At 43.5% G+C, this 18,303-nt stretch overlaps 1 protein-coding gene across 1 annotated transcript in view; it reads right to left on the bottom strand.

Annotated features, from left to right (window-relative positions):
- LOC114040263 (aryl hydrocarbon receptor-like) overlaps positions 1-18,303 on the bottom strand; it is a 90,985-nt gene that overhangs the window by 27,486 nt on the left and 45,196 nt on the right. Inside the window, 2 exon segments of the mRNA XM_027858301.1 lie at positions 4,347-4,436; positions 17,367-17,488. Coding sequence (XP_027714102.1) covers positions 4,347-4,436; positions 17,367-17,488 — 212 coding nt within the window.

Raw genomic sequence — 18,303 nt, 5'->3', positions numbered from 1 at the left:
AAAAACAAAAACTCCATTAGACTTGAAAGACAGGGACCTGTATACATATGTGGCCAGTTTTGTTTCCCAGAAGTCACTTGGAGCAGAGACCAAGCCCAGGGAAAAGTGAATTCCCCATTGTGAGAGGAAGTTGAGACAGCTTTAAGGTCCAGCCTCCAAGACACATCAACAAAGGGGAGAGAGTGAGAAACTGAGCAATAGGGAAATAAAGAGATTAAAAACACTGAAATTACCAAATTGGTCAAGAGGAAGAAGACTCATTTAAAGAGCTTGACCACAAGTAGCCAAACCAACAGGGAAGACCTTAATAACAGAAGGGAATATATCCTCCTCAGACATCTATGAATAGATGATGTAAGACAAATGACAATGAAAATATCCCTGATGAGTCAGAGGAGCTTGTGGATTCCCAAGAGAACATGTAATCATAGCAAGATATTCCCAAAAGGTTTAAGAGAGAAACAAGAATTGTGAAAGCAGAATGTATGTCCCATACAGCAAAAATAATAAGCAGAACAGAAAAACTTGAATCCATGGTGAAAATCCTTTCCAAATAAATAAAAATTTGCAAATTCACAGAAGTAAAGAACAATCTGAAAGAAGAAAATCAAAACCCAGTAATGTTCAAAGAAAACAAGATTTCTATACAAGCAAAACAATGATCTCAGAGACAGGGTATATAGAGAACTTAAAGATTATAGGCCTCCCAGAATATGGCAAGTCAGAAAACCTGAACACTACAAAAATAACAAGAAATTCCAGTTATCACTAAATGCCATCACACTGGAGTTCCCTTTTCTCCATTAATAAGTTACCAGTCGAGTCTAGATCTCCTCATCTTTTGCCAGGTATATTGAAATAGCCTCCACTCTCTCCTAGTCTCCTCTGAACTGTCTGACCACTCATCCTCAGTGTGCTCTGCTAGATCATCATCCAGGTCATGCCTTCTAACTGTACGTTCCTTAGGACTCTGTCCTGGGTTCTTTTCTTCTCCCTCTCTACTACTTGACTTAGTTACCCCATTAACTCTCACAGATTTCATTACCATTTCTATGCTGATGATTCTCATATACATATCCTACCCAACCTCTTACGGTGACCTCCAATCTTACATTTCCAACTACTTTTCAGACATCTCAAACCACCAGTAAACAGTTTGAACTAAATGTGTCCAAAACTGAACTCATTATCTTTTCCCCTAACCTCATCATTTTCCTGATATTGTAAAGGGCAATACCATCCTCCCAGTTCCTCAGGCTCACAACCAAGGAGTCATCCTCAACTCTTCACTATTCCTCACCCCCAATATTCAATCTATGGCCAACTTTGCAACATTTCTCAAATACGCCACCTTACCACCTCTGATACTGCCACCACTCTAGTGCATACCCTTATTGCTTTATGTCTGGGCTATTGCAATAGCCTGCTGGCAAGTCTGCCTGCCTCAAGTCTCTCCCCCCTCCTATCCATCCTCTATTCAAGGACTCACCAAAGTGATTTTTCTGAAGTTCAGGTCCAACTATGTCACCCACTCTACTCAATAAATTCTAGTGGTTCCCTATTGTCTCCAGGATCAAATTTTTTTTAAAAATCTTCTGTTTGGCATTCAAAGCCCTTCATAACCTAGCCCCTTCCTATAAAACACTCAACTGCTCTCAAAATGCTAAGTTTGCATCATGATAATCAGATGGTCAGGAAATATCTGAGGAGTCCCACTGCCACTAGCTAAGGAGAGGAACAGGCACTGTTTTCAAAATATCACGATCCAGAACTGGAAAGGATCTCAGAGGCCATTGGCCAACTCCCTCATTTTACAGATGAGGAAACTGAGACTAATGGTCTAACGAAGTGACTTAGCATCATCACATCATAAATCTAGAGTTGAAATGGGCCCCAGAGGCCAACTAATCCAATCCCCTCATTTCACAGATGAAGAAAGTGAAGCCAAGAGAGGTGAGTTGTATATGGTCCCACAAATAAGTAGCAGAGTCCGAATTTGAACCCAGGGCATCGAACTCAAAACCCTAGAAAACCTAGGAATGCAAGCAGGCATCCGCTCCTGCAGGTTCTACAGCCATAACTGCTGAAGACCCGGGAAGGGAAATGCTCAACACTGTAGTCCTTGGCCCTGTCCAATGGCTCAACATCAAAAGCTGATATAATTTTGTCAGTGGAAATGACATCAAAGGAGTGGCCTTTAGCATCTGCTGTGCTGCTGCTCCCAAGAACCATTAGGCTTTTCCATCTGATTTGCAGTTACCTTCCATGTGTACTGTCTTCCCCATTACAATGTGAGCACTGGCAGAGCAAGCACACTCTTGTTTTTTCCCTTTATATCCCCAGCATATAGTGCTTTGCACAGAGGAAGAGATTAATAAATGTTTTTTTTCATTGCTTCATTCATTCATTCATTATTGGGGAGTGGTGATAATGAGGGGTCAAGGATGATATCTAGGTTGCAAGACTGAGTAACTAGAAGGATGGTAGAGTTCTTGATGGTTCAGAAGAGGGAAGGGGCTGGGAGGAGAAAGAAATCATGAAAGAAGCTTGGGCCATGTTGACTTTAGAGTGGAGGTCAGGAAAGAGGTTAGACCTGGATGAATAGAGCTAATAATCTTCTGCATAGATAAAATCATTGATTCCATGGTGACTGATGAGATCACCAAGCAAACCAGTCTAGAAGAAGAAGAGAAAAAGGTCCAGGTCAGAGCTTTGGGGTTACTGTGAGTTAGGGCGCATGACTTGGATAAAGATCAAGCAAAGAAGACAGAGGAGGTGTGGACAGACCGGCAGGAGAGAACCAGGAGCCAGAAGTGTTGTGAAGACCAAAAAAGAAAAGAGTATCAAGAAGAGGGTGATCGACAGTGTTAAAGGTCAAGATGGATGAAGGATGGCAAAAAAAAGCATTAGATTTGGACATTTGGACATCATTAGGACCTTTAGAAGAACAGTTTCAGCTGGAGGAGGAAGTCAGAAGCCATCCTGAAGAGAGTTAGGAAGAGAGTGAGAGAGGAGGCTTGATTTGAAAAAAGGATGAGAGATATAGGATGAGAGCTAGTAAAGATGGATCGAGTTAAAGCTTTTTGAGGAAGGGAGAACCTGGTTTTCCTTCTCTCTCAAGAATTTTACTATCGAGTGGTCATTTCCCTCCAACAATACCCAATATTTCCACCCCAGCAACCAACTAGCCTTTGTAGTGAGTATCAGATCAGGAAATTTCCCTTTATTGGTTCTTCCACACTTTTAAAGACAAAAGTGTCATTAAGTCAAGGAAAGAATCATTAGCTGCTCTACTTTGAAGAGAGAGAGATGGAGGTAAGGAGAGAAAAAGGGAGAGACAGAGAAAGAGAAAACAAGATGAGGAAAGGGAGGGGTAGAGAAAGAGTTCTTCAGCATATATTTGATTAATTTCCATGTAGTGGAAAGAGTTCTGGATTTTGGTCAGAGGATCTGGACTTAAATCTTAGCTTTACCACTCACTAGCTGTGTGACCCTGTGCCAGTCACTTCTCTCTGGGCCCCAGGCTTCTCACCTATAAAATGAGAAGGCTGGAATAGATGGCTTATAGTCAACTCAAAATCTATGATCCATGTCACTGTGGGCCTCAATTTCTCCACCTGTAAAATGAGGGAGTTGGAATAGGTGACTTTCTGGGTCCCTTCCAGCTCAAACCTGTGATTGTCCTACCAAATATGTTTGCTTCTTTGATAAAATGGTCCTCAATGGGATTATCCAGAGAATGACCTAGATTACATTGGGTGAGCACAGCAAGCCAAAGAGAGCAGTTAAGAAACTTGGGATAGGTGGCAAGTAGAATATTTGATGGAGCACAGAAGACAGTAGCAGGGGGGAGGGGTAAAGGCCTGGTTCCCCTCATGTCACAGTTCTACATGAGGCCACCTCCTCCATGAGGCCTCCCCTGACACCTTGAACTATGATCACAGAATCAGAGTTTGGGAACTGGAAGGACCTCAAGGGTGAGCTGGTCCAGGAGAGGAATTTCATTCTCAGTTTCCTCATCTATAAACAATAAGTAATAATAATAATGGTAACAACAATTTGTAAAGTGCTTTACCTGTGTAAATCATTTACATGTTTAATGAGATGTTGCAGTAAATTATCTTTCAGTTCTTCCCCAACCCTGCTTACAACCTGTTTATCCCTGGGCAAGTAGCATCACTTTCCTGGGCCTCAGTTTCCCCATATGTAAACAGGAAGATATTGGTAACCCTTATGGTCCTTTCTAGTTCTAGATATGATCTTATGAGCCTTTTCCAGTGCTCTTTCCACATTAAATTACATTTAATATAGGAGAAAAAAAAACTTCAAGGGCAGCCATAACTGACCTGATGAAATCCCAGGTAGTCCTGAACAGTAGGCGAGACATAGAAGATGTATCCATCTGCAGTGACTGCAATGAAAAACCCATGGAGAGCCTGGGAGAGAGGGGGGAGGGAGGGAGGAGAGGATATGTTATTGTTATTGTATAATTTTAGTATAATTTTTCTCTTAGTTCTTCTCATTCCACTTTGAAGCAGTTCATGTCAATCTTCACAATTTTTTTTCTAAAACCGTCTCCACCATTTCTTATAGCACAAGAATATTCCATTGCATTCACATACCATAACTCGTTTAGTCATTCCCCCAAATTTTTTTTAAACTATAGATCCTGTCTTCTTTCTTTCATCTCTTAGAGCTGGGTCAAGGGATATGCCCAGTTCATCTGGGGTTTTAGTAGATTCCAAACTCCATTTGTCCACAGTATTCTGGGGCTGCCAAAAGCATTGATGTGCCCTTCAGGAGGATTAAGGAACATTGTGTGCTGGAATCTTTTAGCTGCCCTCTGCCCTAATCCAACCACATGTCTGCAACTGTGTTCCATTCTTCTTGGCACTACATTTTAAGAAGGAGAAGGAGAAGTTTGAAGCATCCAAAGGAGAATCACCAGAATCCTGTGAATTATGCCCCATGATGATGAGCTGAAGAACTATGGATGGTTAGCCTGGAGAAGAGAAGGCTCAGAGAGACACAAGTTCATAGACTTGAAAGTGAAAGAGAACTTGAAGGCCAATCTTCACTTGGAAGATGATAGCTGTCTTCAAATATTGGAAGGGCCATCACATGGAAGGGGATGAGATTTGTTCCATTTGGCCCCAGAGGGCACAAACTGAAGTGATGGGCTGCAAAGAATCATATTTGGACTCTGATAAAAGGAAAACCTTCCCCACCATGTGAGCTGTCCCAAAGTGGAAGGGACTGCCATGAGAGCTGGTCAGTACCCCTCTTTGGAAGACTTCCAGGATAAGCAGAAAGCTATGAGAGGGAACTCTCACCCAGACAGGGGTTGGACTAGCTAGCCTTTGAAGCCATCGTCACTCCTAAGATCTCCCAAGCCTTGGATACTGCAGTAAGCATTGCCTTTGTACCAATTCACTAAAGTCACATACTGACCATGTGAGACGTTAAAGATAAAACATCTCTTTGCCCTTCCTCGGGATTGCATATTAACTTGGTCAGACATTCAAACTACCTCTGAGGAAAAGTATGTCACAGGTCACATATTTCATTCACTTCCTGATCATTCTTAGGGGAAAAAATTGTAGGGAATATAACCCTTGGTTGGCAGAGACCTGTGCCGTGACCATTTAGGTTCCAGATCTCAACAGAGGCAGCCCAGGGTACTTGATCCATCTTCAGTGAGCATGGTTTTTACACGGGAGTCAGAGGAAGGTTAATGGTAGACTTTTACAGGAGAATTCTGAGAGCATTGGCACAGGTCTCCACGAGAGCTTCACATACTTCTGTGGGTTGGGTCCTGGCACCCACCGCAGGTCCTGCTGAGAACAGGGACAGGGGGAGAGGCTCAGCCATTGCAGACAGACAGGCGGCTCTTGGCTCGTCACTTTTTAGCTACCCTACTTGCACGTGCTCTAGATTACGTTGCCTAAGGCACACACCAGCACAAAGACAGAAGGGAAAATGCCCAGGAAGCTGGCGCTACTGTGGCCACACCACAGCACTGAGCCTCTGAAACACACCTGGCCACCGCTTGCTCCTGCAGCCACCATAGAGAAGTGGACTTTGAAACTTCCCTTTCCCTGTGGCAGCTGCAGTCCAAGGGAGTCGGGAAGGCCATGTCCAGTGCAAGGCTTTACCCATGCTCCTCCTGCCCCCACGCTCCTCAGGCCCTGGTATTATTCTATGACTTCAAGTTACTGACCAACCAAGGAATTGACAAGAATTTGTTAAACACCTACTATGAGCCGAACACTAGTGATACAAAGGTAAAAAAGGAATAGCCCATAGCCTCAAAGAGCTCACTGGGAGAAGCAACATTTACCCAGATAAATATTTGTACAGCACATTTTCATATTAATAAATTACAATTATATGCTATTATATTATTATATATTATATATAATTATAATATATAATGGTTATATAATTTATACATAACATATATGTAATAATGTATAATGTACTAATAAATAATATATCAATATATTTGTACAGTTTAAATATAAGGTGAACACATACATATATGCCTTCAAAAGGTGAGTATATGCTCATTGAACATATTCTCCAGCACTGTTAGGTAAAGAGCAGAACACCTGAAGCCCTCAAGACATGGAGACAAAATCCTGGCCCGCCAAGAGCTTACAATCTAGCTTGGGAGAAAGAACTAACAAAGCAAGGTCATGCTGAAATTGTGGTGACCAGATCCCAGAGCTAGCCCAGTGAGCCCAGTGATGGGGCCTGGACCCCACCCGAGGTCCTGCTTTTGGGCCCTGATAGATAGATACACCTGCTTTCATCAGAACCAGCCAACAGACCAGCAGCCAAAGGTCCTCCAAATGTCCTGGAAGCTGCTGAGGCAGGAAGCTGAGCTCGGATCCCCATGGCCCACCCCCTCACAACTGTGGGGAGCCTAGGAGCATCCAAAACTCGCCTCTCCATCTCACCTCCTATATCCAATCACCTGCTGAGTCCTGTCCATTTGAACTTCCCTACATGTCCCATCTCTCCCCATGGGTCTCCTTCCACTGCCCTTACCACCACACTGCAGACCTTCATCACCTCTCTCCTGGACAGTTAGAAAAACCTCCTGCTTGGTCTCCACTTACCGGTCCTCTCCAACCCATCCCCCAACAGCTCCAACATCACTGTCCTGTGGCAGAGATGTGACCAGGCAACTCTCTTGCTCCACAATCACCAGGGACTACCTATTGCTCCCTGGCAAAATACAAACTTTGCAGCATGGAGTTTAAGGGTCTCACAATTTGGATCCCACCCACTTTTCCTACCTGTCTCACCTTAATTTTCATAATCCCATGTCACAAACACGTATGCATGTCAGGTATGATCCACGCAAACTAGCCAAAGGGATGGTTCCAAACTCAACACGGCATCTTCCCACCTCCCCACATTTGCATTGGCTGTGCCCCACAACTAGGAGATGCTTGCTCCTCCTTTCCACTCATCAAAAGTCTTCTCTACTTTCCGGGCTTAGTTCACATGCCACACTTCTATGGAGTCTTCTCTGCAAATGTTCTCTGCCTCTGGACATTTTGCTGGATTCCATTCCCTGAATCCCTCTTTTTTTTTTTTTGGTGAGGCAGTTGGGGTTAAGTGACTTGCCCAAGGTCACACAGCTAGTACGTGTCAAGTGTTTGGTCTGAGGCCGGATTTGAACTCAGGTCATCCTGACTTCAGGGCCAGTGCTCTATCCACTGCACCACCTAGCTGCCCCTCTGAATCCCTCTTTCGACACATCTGACCTTGTGTGACATTGATCTGTATTCAGGCTATGCCCTGCCCCCAGCAGGTTGGTGGCTCTTCCAGGGAAGGCTTGATTTTCCCTGTTGTCTTTGTAGCCCCAGGCTTAGCCCAGAGCCTGACACAAAGAGGCACCGAATATGTGCGTGAGGAACTGAATGGAATCTCAACAAAAACCTTTGTAAAGTATCCTCTTGAGGCTGACTGCTGAATCCAGTGGCTTCTAGAATTTCTGAGCCATCTCTGAGAAGCAGGGGACCCAGGCCCAAGACAAAGACTTCAGAGAGAGAGAATGGCGGACTGCTCAACTTTCCACTTACAGATGCCAAGCACAAAGGCCCCGAGAGCCGGTCAGGGCACACAAGGAGCCTCCTCCAACAACGTTCCTCCGGTTCTCCTTTGCCCCTTAGGCTGCCAAATAAAGGGAGGGGCCCTCGTGCACCACCGGAGTGCCCACATCCTTTGGCTGGGCCAGTCCCTCAGCCAGAGCTGCTTCCAGCTACCTCCAGCCCTGGCTGCTTCTTTGTAATTGGTCCCAGCTTGGACAGAATGAGGCACAAGGAGAGGGTGGGTGAGCAGGAGGGCAGACAAAGAGGCAGATTTTGGCTGAATGTAAGGACAAATGTCTTAATTATCAGAGCCTTCCCAGAATGGAACAGGTGCCTGGGGTAGTGGGTTTCACCTACTTGAAGGATGAGCTACATGGTTCTTTGTCAGGGATTTTACAAAAAGAATCTCCCCCATGTACAAGTCAGGCTGGATGCTTGCTGGGTGCTGCAGTGCTGGGCCTAGAGGCAGGAGGACCTGAGTTTAAATCCAGCCTCAGACACTTACTAGCTATGTGACCTTGGCCAAGTCACTTCACCTCTGTCTGCCTCAGTTTACTCAACTGCAAAATGCAGACAATAGTATCTACCTTGCAGGGTTGGCTTCTCCCTTCACCTGCTGGGATCCACCTACCCACCCCAGCTCCTACAGTCTGACAGGAACTGCCAATGGCCTTGTGAGAAAATCCACATCTTCCAGGGCAGGGAAAATGGTATAAGGGAGGAAGGTATGAATTCAAATGCTGCTCCTGGTATTTACCCTTTCTGGTAAAATCACTAAAACTCTTAGAGCCTCTAAAATGGAAATAAAAATAAAATACCTAGATTACTAAGAAGCTGAGGGTCCTACCCGAGGTCATAGAGTAAGTGTCTATCAGGGATGGAACTTGTAGCTAGAACTCCTTCCCAGCTCAAATGACCCCTGTACACATCTCATAGAGCTATGACAATGCAAACATGTGTTTATAATACATATATCACATAGAACACATAAAGACATAGATAACAATATATATAAAAACTTTAGGCATATAATTATATATATGGCTTTGTGTATACGTGTATATATATATATAAAATATGTGTACATGTTTATATTGTATATATGTGCATATGTACATATACATGCATATGTATATGTGTATATACAAATATATACACATATCCATCATATATATGTGTATGTGTAGATAGATAGATAGATAGATAGATATGTGGAAATTTGCTGCTTTTCCATGCCTCAGCATCCTCAGAATCAGTTCATAATATTTCAAATTAGAAAAAAAGTACAGATTTTATTTAATCCAATCCCCTTATTTTACAGAGAAGGAAACTGAATCCCACAGAAGAGAAGGGACGAGGCCTGGCCCAAAGTCCCAGGGGAGTCCGTGGCAGAGGTGGGATTCAAACCCACATCTTCTGTCTCCACTGCCACCTTCTTTTCCACTGTGCCACATCCTGGCTGTGAATGAAGGCCTGGAAAGCCATAGTGTGGGATTTTCAGATTCTCTTTCAAATCTCCTTTGTGGGTGACATCAGTTTAGCTCAATGTGGTCCTGCTTCAACAACTGGCCAGTGAGAATCCCATAAGGTCCAAAGACAGAGCTACTCAAGAGGCTTGAATTCTTCCTGGCTAAGCAGGAAACACTGAAGGGACATTGAGAAGACCCTGGGTGGGTGTCAGAAAGCCTGGGGATCAGCCCAAGGTCTGCCCCTGATTGTCAGTATAGGCTTGGCTAAGCCCTCCTCTTCTCTGGGCCTCAGCTTCTTCCCTACAAAATTAGAAACTTTGCCTGGACATACTCTAAGGTCCTTTTCTGCTCTGAGTGTGTATATACTAGGCACCATGGATAAAGTCTATGACATTTTCAAACTTCAGCTCAAGCTCCACCTCCCCCAAGAGGTCCTTCCTGATCCCAGCCCCCACCTACTAGCCTCCTAAATGTTTAAGGATTTTATACAGACATATACATATGTTTATATATATATATATATATATATAGTTTCCCATGATATAATGTAAGCCCCTTGAGGGGAGGAACTATTTTGTTTTTTGGCACATAGTAGGTATTTAATAAATGTTTATTTATTGATTACTCTAGAGAATAGCAGGAAAAATACTGGGTGTCACATATATTTGTATAATGTCCCCAAATCCACAAGCCCAAATGAGAAGTATTTTTGAGGAGAATTGTGCCTGGGGGCCCTGGGTCATCCTTCTCTTTCCAGTCTGGCATTATCTCATTTGTTCACAACCCACATGGAAAATGCCAACCCTCTTCATGTCCTAAAGAAAAGTGACTCAGCCTCCATGCCTTGACCACAGCTGAAGTTGGCGGAAAATCTGCAGAATTCAGGGCCCACCCAGGTGGGCAGTGACTATAGGGGAAAATTTGGTGAGATGGGGGGTGGAGCCAAGATGGCAGAGGGAAAGCAGTAACTTCCCTGAGCTCTCCCTCAAACTCCTCCAAATACCTATAAAAATGGCTCTAAACAAATTCTAAAGCAGCAGAACCCACAAAAAAACAGTAAAACAAATTTTCAGCCCAAGACGACCTGAATGGCTGATTGGAAAGGTATATTGCGCCAGGCAGGGAGAAGAGCACAGTTCAGCGTGGGTGCGCAGGCCTCAGCGACTCTGGAGCAGGCCTCAGAGGACTGAATCATGGGCAGCTGTGGCAGTTACCAGACTTCTCAACCCACAAATGCCAAAGACAACTTAGAAGGTCAGTGGGAAAAGTCTGTGACTTTGGTGAGAGAAGAAGCTAGGTCTCAGCCACCCCGAGGGCAGCGGCTGCCTCCCGAGCTTCCGGCCCACAGACTGAGGGGAAATCGAGTGGCTGATCAGAGGGGGATTGCAGGGATCTCTCTGCTCATGCAGGATTCTCTTGCTTTGCCTGTGCTTGGATCTGGGTCACAGTTCTGGGTGGTGTCCTGGGGCTAGGAGGAGCGCTGGCATGGTGGAGCTTGTAGTGGCTGTGGAGAGGAAACCCTCCTCACAGTTCCAAGACAGAAAAGAGTGCTCATAGACCACAGCACAGGCCAGAAAAGATGTAAACACCTCACCCTTGATCATAGCACCTTGGAAAAATTGAAAATTTACAGGTCCCTAGAAGTATTTCTGAAAACAGCTGTACAACCCCTGAAGCTTGGGACAATACATTCTTCACATTGGAAACAGACTCTTACCTTAACAAAGAGTTTAAAACTCAAGTAATTGGCCAGGATCATGAGTAAGCAGCGCAAAAAGAGTCAGACTATATTATCTTACTTTAGTGACAAAGAAGATCAAAACATACAACCAGAAGAAGAGAACAAAGTCAAAGCTCCTACATCCAAAGCCTCTAAGAAAAAAGAAGCAAGTAAGAGAAGTAGAGGAAAAACTGGGAAGAGAAATGAAAGTGATGCAAGAAAATCATGAAAAGCAAGTTAACAGCTTGCTAAAGGAGACCCAAAAAAATACTGAAGAAAATAACACCTTTAAAAATAGCCTAACCCAAATGGCAAAAGAGGTCCAAAAAGCCAATGAAGAGAAGTATGCCCTAAAGAGCAAAATTGGACAAATGGAAAAGGAAGTCCAAAAGATTACTGAAGAAAATACTTCCTTCAAAATTAGAATAGAGAAATTGGAAGCTAGTGACTTTATGAGAAATCAAGACACTGTAAAACAAATCCAAAAGAATGAAAAATTAGAAAACAATGTGAAATATCTCATTGGAAAAACAACTGACCTGGAAAATAGATCCAGGAAAGAGAATTTTAAAATTATTGGACTATCTGAAAGCCATGATCAAAAAAAGCCTAGACATCATCTTTCAAAAAATGATCAAGGAAAACTGCCCCAATATTTTAGAACCAGAATGCAAAATAGAAATGGAAAGAATCCACCAATCTCCTCCTGAAAGAGATCCGCAAAGGACAACTCCTAGGAGTATTGTAGCCAAATTCTAGAGTTCCCAGGTGAAGAAGAAAATATTACAAGCAGTCAGAAAGAAACAATTCAAGTATTGTGGAAACACAGTCAGGATAACACAAGATTTAGCAGCTTCTACATTAAGGGACCACAGGGCATGGAATATAATATTCTGGAGGGCAAAGGAGATAGGATTACAACCAAGAATCACCTACCCAGCAAAGCTGAGTATAATTCTTCAAGGGAAAAAATGATCATTCAGCAAAATAGAGGACTTTCAAGCATTCTTAATGAAAAGAGCAGAGCTGAATAGAAAATTTGACTTTCAAATACAAGACTCAAGTGGAACATGAAGAGGTAAACAGGAAAGAGAAATCATTAGAGACTTATTAAGGTTGAACTGTTTACATTCCTGCATGGAAAGATGATATTTGTAACTCATGAGACCTTTGTCAGTATTAGGGTAGTTAGAGGGAAAAAATTATATGTATGTATAGATAGATAGATAGATAGATAGATAGATAGATAGATAGATAGATAGATAGATAGATAGACATATGGCATAGGGTGAGTTGAAGATGAAGGGGTCATATCTGGAGAATAAAATTAAGGGGTGAGAGAGAATTATACTAGGAGAAGGAGAAAGGGAGAGGTAGAATGGGGTAAATTATCTCACAAAAAAAAAACAGAAAAGAAAAGGATCTTACAGTGGAGGGGAAATGGGGGAAGGTGAGAGGGAATGAGTGAATCTTATTCTCATAGGATTTGACTTAGGAAGAGAATAATATACACACTCAATTGGGTATGGAAATCTGTATTACCCTACAGGAAAATAGGAGGGGAAGGGGACAAGAGAGTAGTGGGATGATAGAAAGGAGGGCAGATTGGGAAAGGGAGTAATCAGAAGCACATACTTCTGAGGAGGGACAAGGTCAAAAGAAAGAATAGAATAAATGGGGGGTGGGATAGGATTAAGGAAAATAAAGTTAGTTTTTCACAGCATGTCTACTATGGAAATGTTTTGCATAACTGCACATGTATAGCCTATATTGAGTTGCTTGCCTTTTCAATGAGGGTGGGTGGGGAGGGAGGAAGAGAGAAAATTTGGAACCCAAAGTTTTAAAAACACATGTTTAAAAAAAATGTTTTCACATGCAACTGGGAGATAAGAAATACAGGAAATGGGGTACAGAAATCGATCTTGCCCTATAGGAAAATAGAAGGGGAATTGGGGGAGAGATAGTAGGGAAAGCAGACTAGAGGAAGGGGTATTCAGAATGTATGCCATCTTGGGGTGGGGGGGAGGGGTGAGATGGGGTGAAAATTTGGAACTCAAAATCTTGTGGAAGTAAATGTTGAAAACTAAAAATAAATAAATTTATTAATAAAAAGAGAAAAAAAAGAAAATTTGGTGGGATGAAAATGGTTGTGGTGACTTTAGCTGCAAATGTGAAAAACAAATGGAGATGACCTCTCTTTTCACATCTATGAAAAGAACTGGGTGGACCAGGTGACCGCTCAGCTTCCTAACAGCTCAAATAGTCCATCATTTCCTATTGCAAATCAAGCTGGCCTCATTTTCAAAGTGACTGCTGCTACAATACCATTCCAGTTGGGGAAGGGCCATTTGTATCTGACTGAAATGTTGAGTTGAAAGTAGCTTTTAAATGTCCCTCAGAGGCAGCCAGTGACTCAGAAAGACCAACTCTGAAAACAGAGCCAATGAGTTAACAAACCAAAGCCCAGGAGGAGAGACAACTGCCAGCTCTCAAATGAGAAAGCTTGTCAAGGTGGGGCAGGCCTGAGAGATAAAACCTGCCCAGGTGGAATAAATGGAGGGTGGTTAGCTGGCATCAGGGTGGAGATAACCAGAAGTCCTGACCCTGAAAGGCAACAAGAAGAGGCCAGATTTATGCAACAACTTCATCCAAAGCTTAATAGGATGCAGGCGGCTTCTTTAGTGCACCAGGGAATTAGAAGCACAAGAAGTCTGCCCCTCACCCCCAGGACAGGCTCTGGCCACGTACCAGCTTGGAGCCAGAAGGGGAACCCAAGCTTCTGAGGATGCAGCTGCAGTCAAGGAGGGCTCTCCAATCCTTAGCCTGCCATCAGAGGCTAAAGCATGGACACAGGGAGGATGAAGCCAATGGGGTGGAACCCAAAGGAACAGAGCCTAATCTCAGCTTTTCTCTTTTCAATTTATATTCTTACTATCTGGATGGCTTTGAGCTGTTAGAATGCAGGGGAATCTAGTGTCATAACTTAGACCTAAAAGGGACCTCTTTCATTTTATAGAAGAGGAAACTGAGGCCCACAGAGGGGATGCGATTGGCCAAAGGTTCACAGTGGTGGTAAGTAGAAGATTTGGGAAACAAACCCAAGTCGTCTGCCTCCAAATCCTACAAGCTTTCTTCATCACCCCATTGTCCAAGGGTCACCAATTCATTCTTGTTTGGATCAAAATCTTCCATAAAGGAATTTCATTAAGGGAATACATAAATCTCCCATCCTTTGAAGAGGGTTGAGGAAGTCTCTTTCAAAGTAAAATCAGCAGCTGTGGTTAGGACATTTAGGTCTCCCAAATGCCCCACACTTAAAGCATATTCACTGCACTTCAGTCTCACTGATATTGGGAAGAACAGGTTCTAGATGTTTCCAGGAGTCGAAGTCAGGCTCACTACTCTAGGGTCTAGACTCTCTTCTCTGCCCCTTCATGGAAATTGGGCCATTTGCCTTTCTGCAGGTCTGCAGGGCCTTTCCCATTCTCCACCTTCTCTCCAAGAAGATTAACCACATTTTCCAGAACACTGAGTCCTAAAAGATCGAGTGACCGACCCACCATCACACAGAGGCAGATGGAGAACTCAAAACCCCATCTTCTGGATCCAAGTCTGGAGCTCTTCCAAGTGCCCTCCTTGCCCCTCTTAAGAGCCAGGGGAAGCGTCTTGTCCACAGTTGCCACGTTGGGTTGGCAATCATTGTGAGGAAGGCTTTCCTGACAGCAAGCCTAACTCTGCCTCTGTAATTGTACCCCATTTCTCTGGTTCTGTCCTCTGGGACCAAACAGAACGAGCTGAATCCCCTTCCCACTCAGCAGTTTTTCCAACAGCTGAAGCTTCCGGGATGCCTGGCCCCGCCCCGAGTCTGGTCTTCTCCACGCTAACCCTCTCTACTTCCCTCAACTGAAGGAAATGATTTGGCATAAATTCGAGGCCTTTCAGAGTTTTGTTGGCTTTCTTAGTCCTTAGGCCTGATGTGAGCTTATTCCCTAAAGGAAATCCAGCCTCTTCTATCCTCTCTCCATCTGTGTCCTCATACAAACACACATGCACATATACATGTGTACACACACACACATGCCTCCACAGCTCACAATGGGAACTAGACCTTGAGATGACAGCTCCTTTTTTACTTGAGGGTTTTCTTCAAAGTCCACAGGAGGTCTTTGGGCACATAGTGTGTGTGTGTGTGTGTGTGTGTGCATGCGTGTGTGTGTGTAAGTGTATTGTGTATGTGTACATGTGTATATGTGTATGTGATTTAACCAAAATCACTTTGACAAACACCAAGGTGAGAATCAGTCAGTCCCACAGAGCAGCCCACAGCAAGCGTAATTTACAACCGATGGCTTAAAGAGCACTTTGAAGCTGGCAAAGCACTTTATAGGCATTATCTCACTTGAGCTTCATGATATTTCTATGAGGGAGATAGCATGGGTATTATTAAACCCATTTTATAGATGAGTAAACTGAGGCACAGAGATAGAGTGCCTTGCTCATAGTTGCACAACTTGGACATTTCAGAAGCAAGATTTGAACCTTCATGATTCTGTGTCCAGCATTCGAACCAACCACTCTCACCCTGAGAGGAGATAAGAGGGAGCAGTTTTCAGGAGAGTAGAAGTGTCCCAAGGAAGCCACCACTCCCAGCCCTTGCAAAATAACACTGGTAGGCATTGAAACGAAAGTGATTGGCTTTTCTTAAGATCCGGTTTGCTCAGTGAAAGAAGTTAGAAATAAGGCAGACACCTGTGAGGAAGGCTGATTACAGCTCGTCCTGAAGTATTTTCTAACATTAAAGCAATCCCACCAATAGAGGACTTGTTGATTGATTGGGATGGGCTGCCATGTACAATGGTGAGCTCTCCATCACTTAGAGTATGCAAGTAGAAGCTGTGATACCGTGGCCTCTGAAGCCCTTTCCACCTCCAAAGGTTTTCACTCTATAAATCAGCTTTGATTCCATGGAATAAGGAACTGGTCACATTTCACGTAAGTAATATGGTCATGAGCAATGGAAGTCTTTCATAAGACCAACACAAGCTGTCCTGGGCTTGTAGATCCATTCTTGCTCTCTCCAGTCCCATCTCCACTGGGACAGATTGCATGCCAAGTTTTGCCCACATCTTGAATATCACCTCCCTGCTTATTTCCCCTGCCACTCAATACTCATGAACATCACCATCTAGCCAAAGGGTCCCTCTTAATGCTCCCTGATCTTGGCATGCTATCTCCTGCCTCTGTGCCTTTGCAGAGGCTGCCTCCCATGCCCAACATGCATCCCCTCTTCTGCAAGACTCATCGAAGCTAGTCTTTCTGAGGGAAGTCTTCGCTAATCCTCCCAGATGTCTGTGTTCTCTCTCTGATCAAATTATGCGATATTTACTTATCCGCTAGCTAATGTGTTGGGTACCCAGTAAAATGGAATCTCCTTGATGTAAGAAGCATTTCCTATCAGCCTTCTTATCACTAGCACCCCAAGCATGGCACTCTGTACCTAATAGGCTTTTAATAAATATCCACTAGATTAGAGTATTGGACTTAGGAGCCAATAGGACCTGGGTTTGAATCATGCTTTGACAATTACTTAGCTTCATGACTTCGGGCAAATTATTTAATTGCTTGGTACTTCCATTTCCTCTTCTGTAAACTGGAGATAATAATAGCATCTACTTCTTAGGGTTGTTAGAAGGAAAACATAAAATAACATGTGTAAATTACTTAATAGACCTTAAAGCATTATAGAAATATCAGCTATCGCTGCTGTTGTTAGCCAACGTTGTCAGGTAAATGCTTGTGTGTTGCATTACAGACCCAGGTCTCCTGGCTTCATCCAAAAGCATTCATTTTTGAAGCCAAGCAAGATCCTGCATTGTCAGGAAAAAAGGATGTGGGACCTATATACTGTACTTACTATGGCAGAAAGGTGAAATAACATTTGAAAAAAAAATCAAGAGAGAGAACTTTCTGGTGAACTATCTGCTGATACAAATGTGCCATGAGTCAGATCCCAGTGGATCCCCCTCCTCATAACACCTGTCTAGGACAATGATACAGGTATCTTCCACCTACCTGAAGAAGCAAGTCTCCTTCAGAAAATACTTCCTGGTTGATTTGAGGAGGCAGCTTGACATTTCCTCCTGAATTTGCAGATTGGTCATCTGGCAGGCCTGTACTGGGGTTCTTCAAAATGGCTGAGAAAGAGAAAGAGGCTTTATTATAATCTGGCTGAGGGAATAGACAAATTCCAACTGATCTTTCCAGGTTTCTTGGACATGACTCTATGTTCTAACTAAATTGGACACTAATCTGCTCACTGAACTAGGCATGCCACCTCCCCACTCCAATGCATTTGCCTGAGCCTGTCCCCTGTTTAGATTCTCTCCCCACCCCGATCCCATCCCTAACTATTGAAAGCCTCTCTTCCTTCAAGGCTCATCTCAGAAGCCCCCCTCCCCCAGTCTGTGAAGTCTTCTCGTCATCCTCACCCCCCATACATCCACAGAGCTGAAAGTGTTTTCTCTCCTTCCCCATTTCCCTAGAGCCCATTATCTGGAGCTGTCCTTTGTCCTTATCAAACTTTATCTTATATTTGCATGCAGGTCATTCAATTTAACAAGTGTTTATCAAGTATCCACATAAGCTAAGCACTGTGTGAGAAACTGGGAATACAGAGGTTAAAAAAAATCAAACAGCCCCTCACCTCAAGGAGCTTACGTTTTAGAAGAATTCCTAACAAAGTGTCCTTGTATTGATTTTGTATATAGTTTATATGTATACTGGTTTCCATTACAGTCTGGCAAACCCCTTGAGGCCAGGACCTGCTTTGTTTTGATTTTGTTGCTCAAGTAAACCATTCTAGTATCTTCTCCAAGGAACCCCCCAAAAATGGTCACAAAGAGTCAGGCACAACTGAATAGGACTGAATAACAATACTTAGTGATTGATTGAGCCACTCATTCTTCTATCTAGCCACCAGAGAAGCTGAGCCCAATCTGCCCATATTTCT

This window comes from Vombatus ursinus, unplaced genomic scaffold (genome assembly GCF_900497805.2).
Source record: "Vombatus ursinus unplaced genomic scaffold, bare-nosed wombat genome assembly UNPS02012901.1, whole genome shotgun sequence".
Taxonomy (NCBI): domain Eukaryota; kingdom Metazoa; phylum Chordata; class Mammalia; order Diprotodontia; family Vombatidae; genus Vombatus; species Vombatus ursinus.
The sequence above is the reverse complement of the archived record's forward strand: the minus strand, read 5'-3'. Positions and strand labels throughout refer to the sequence as shown.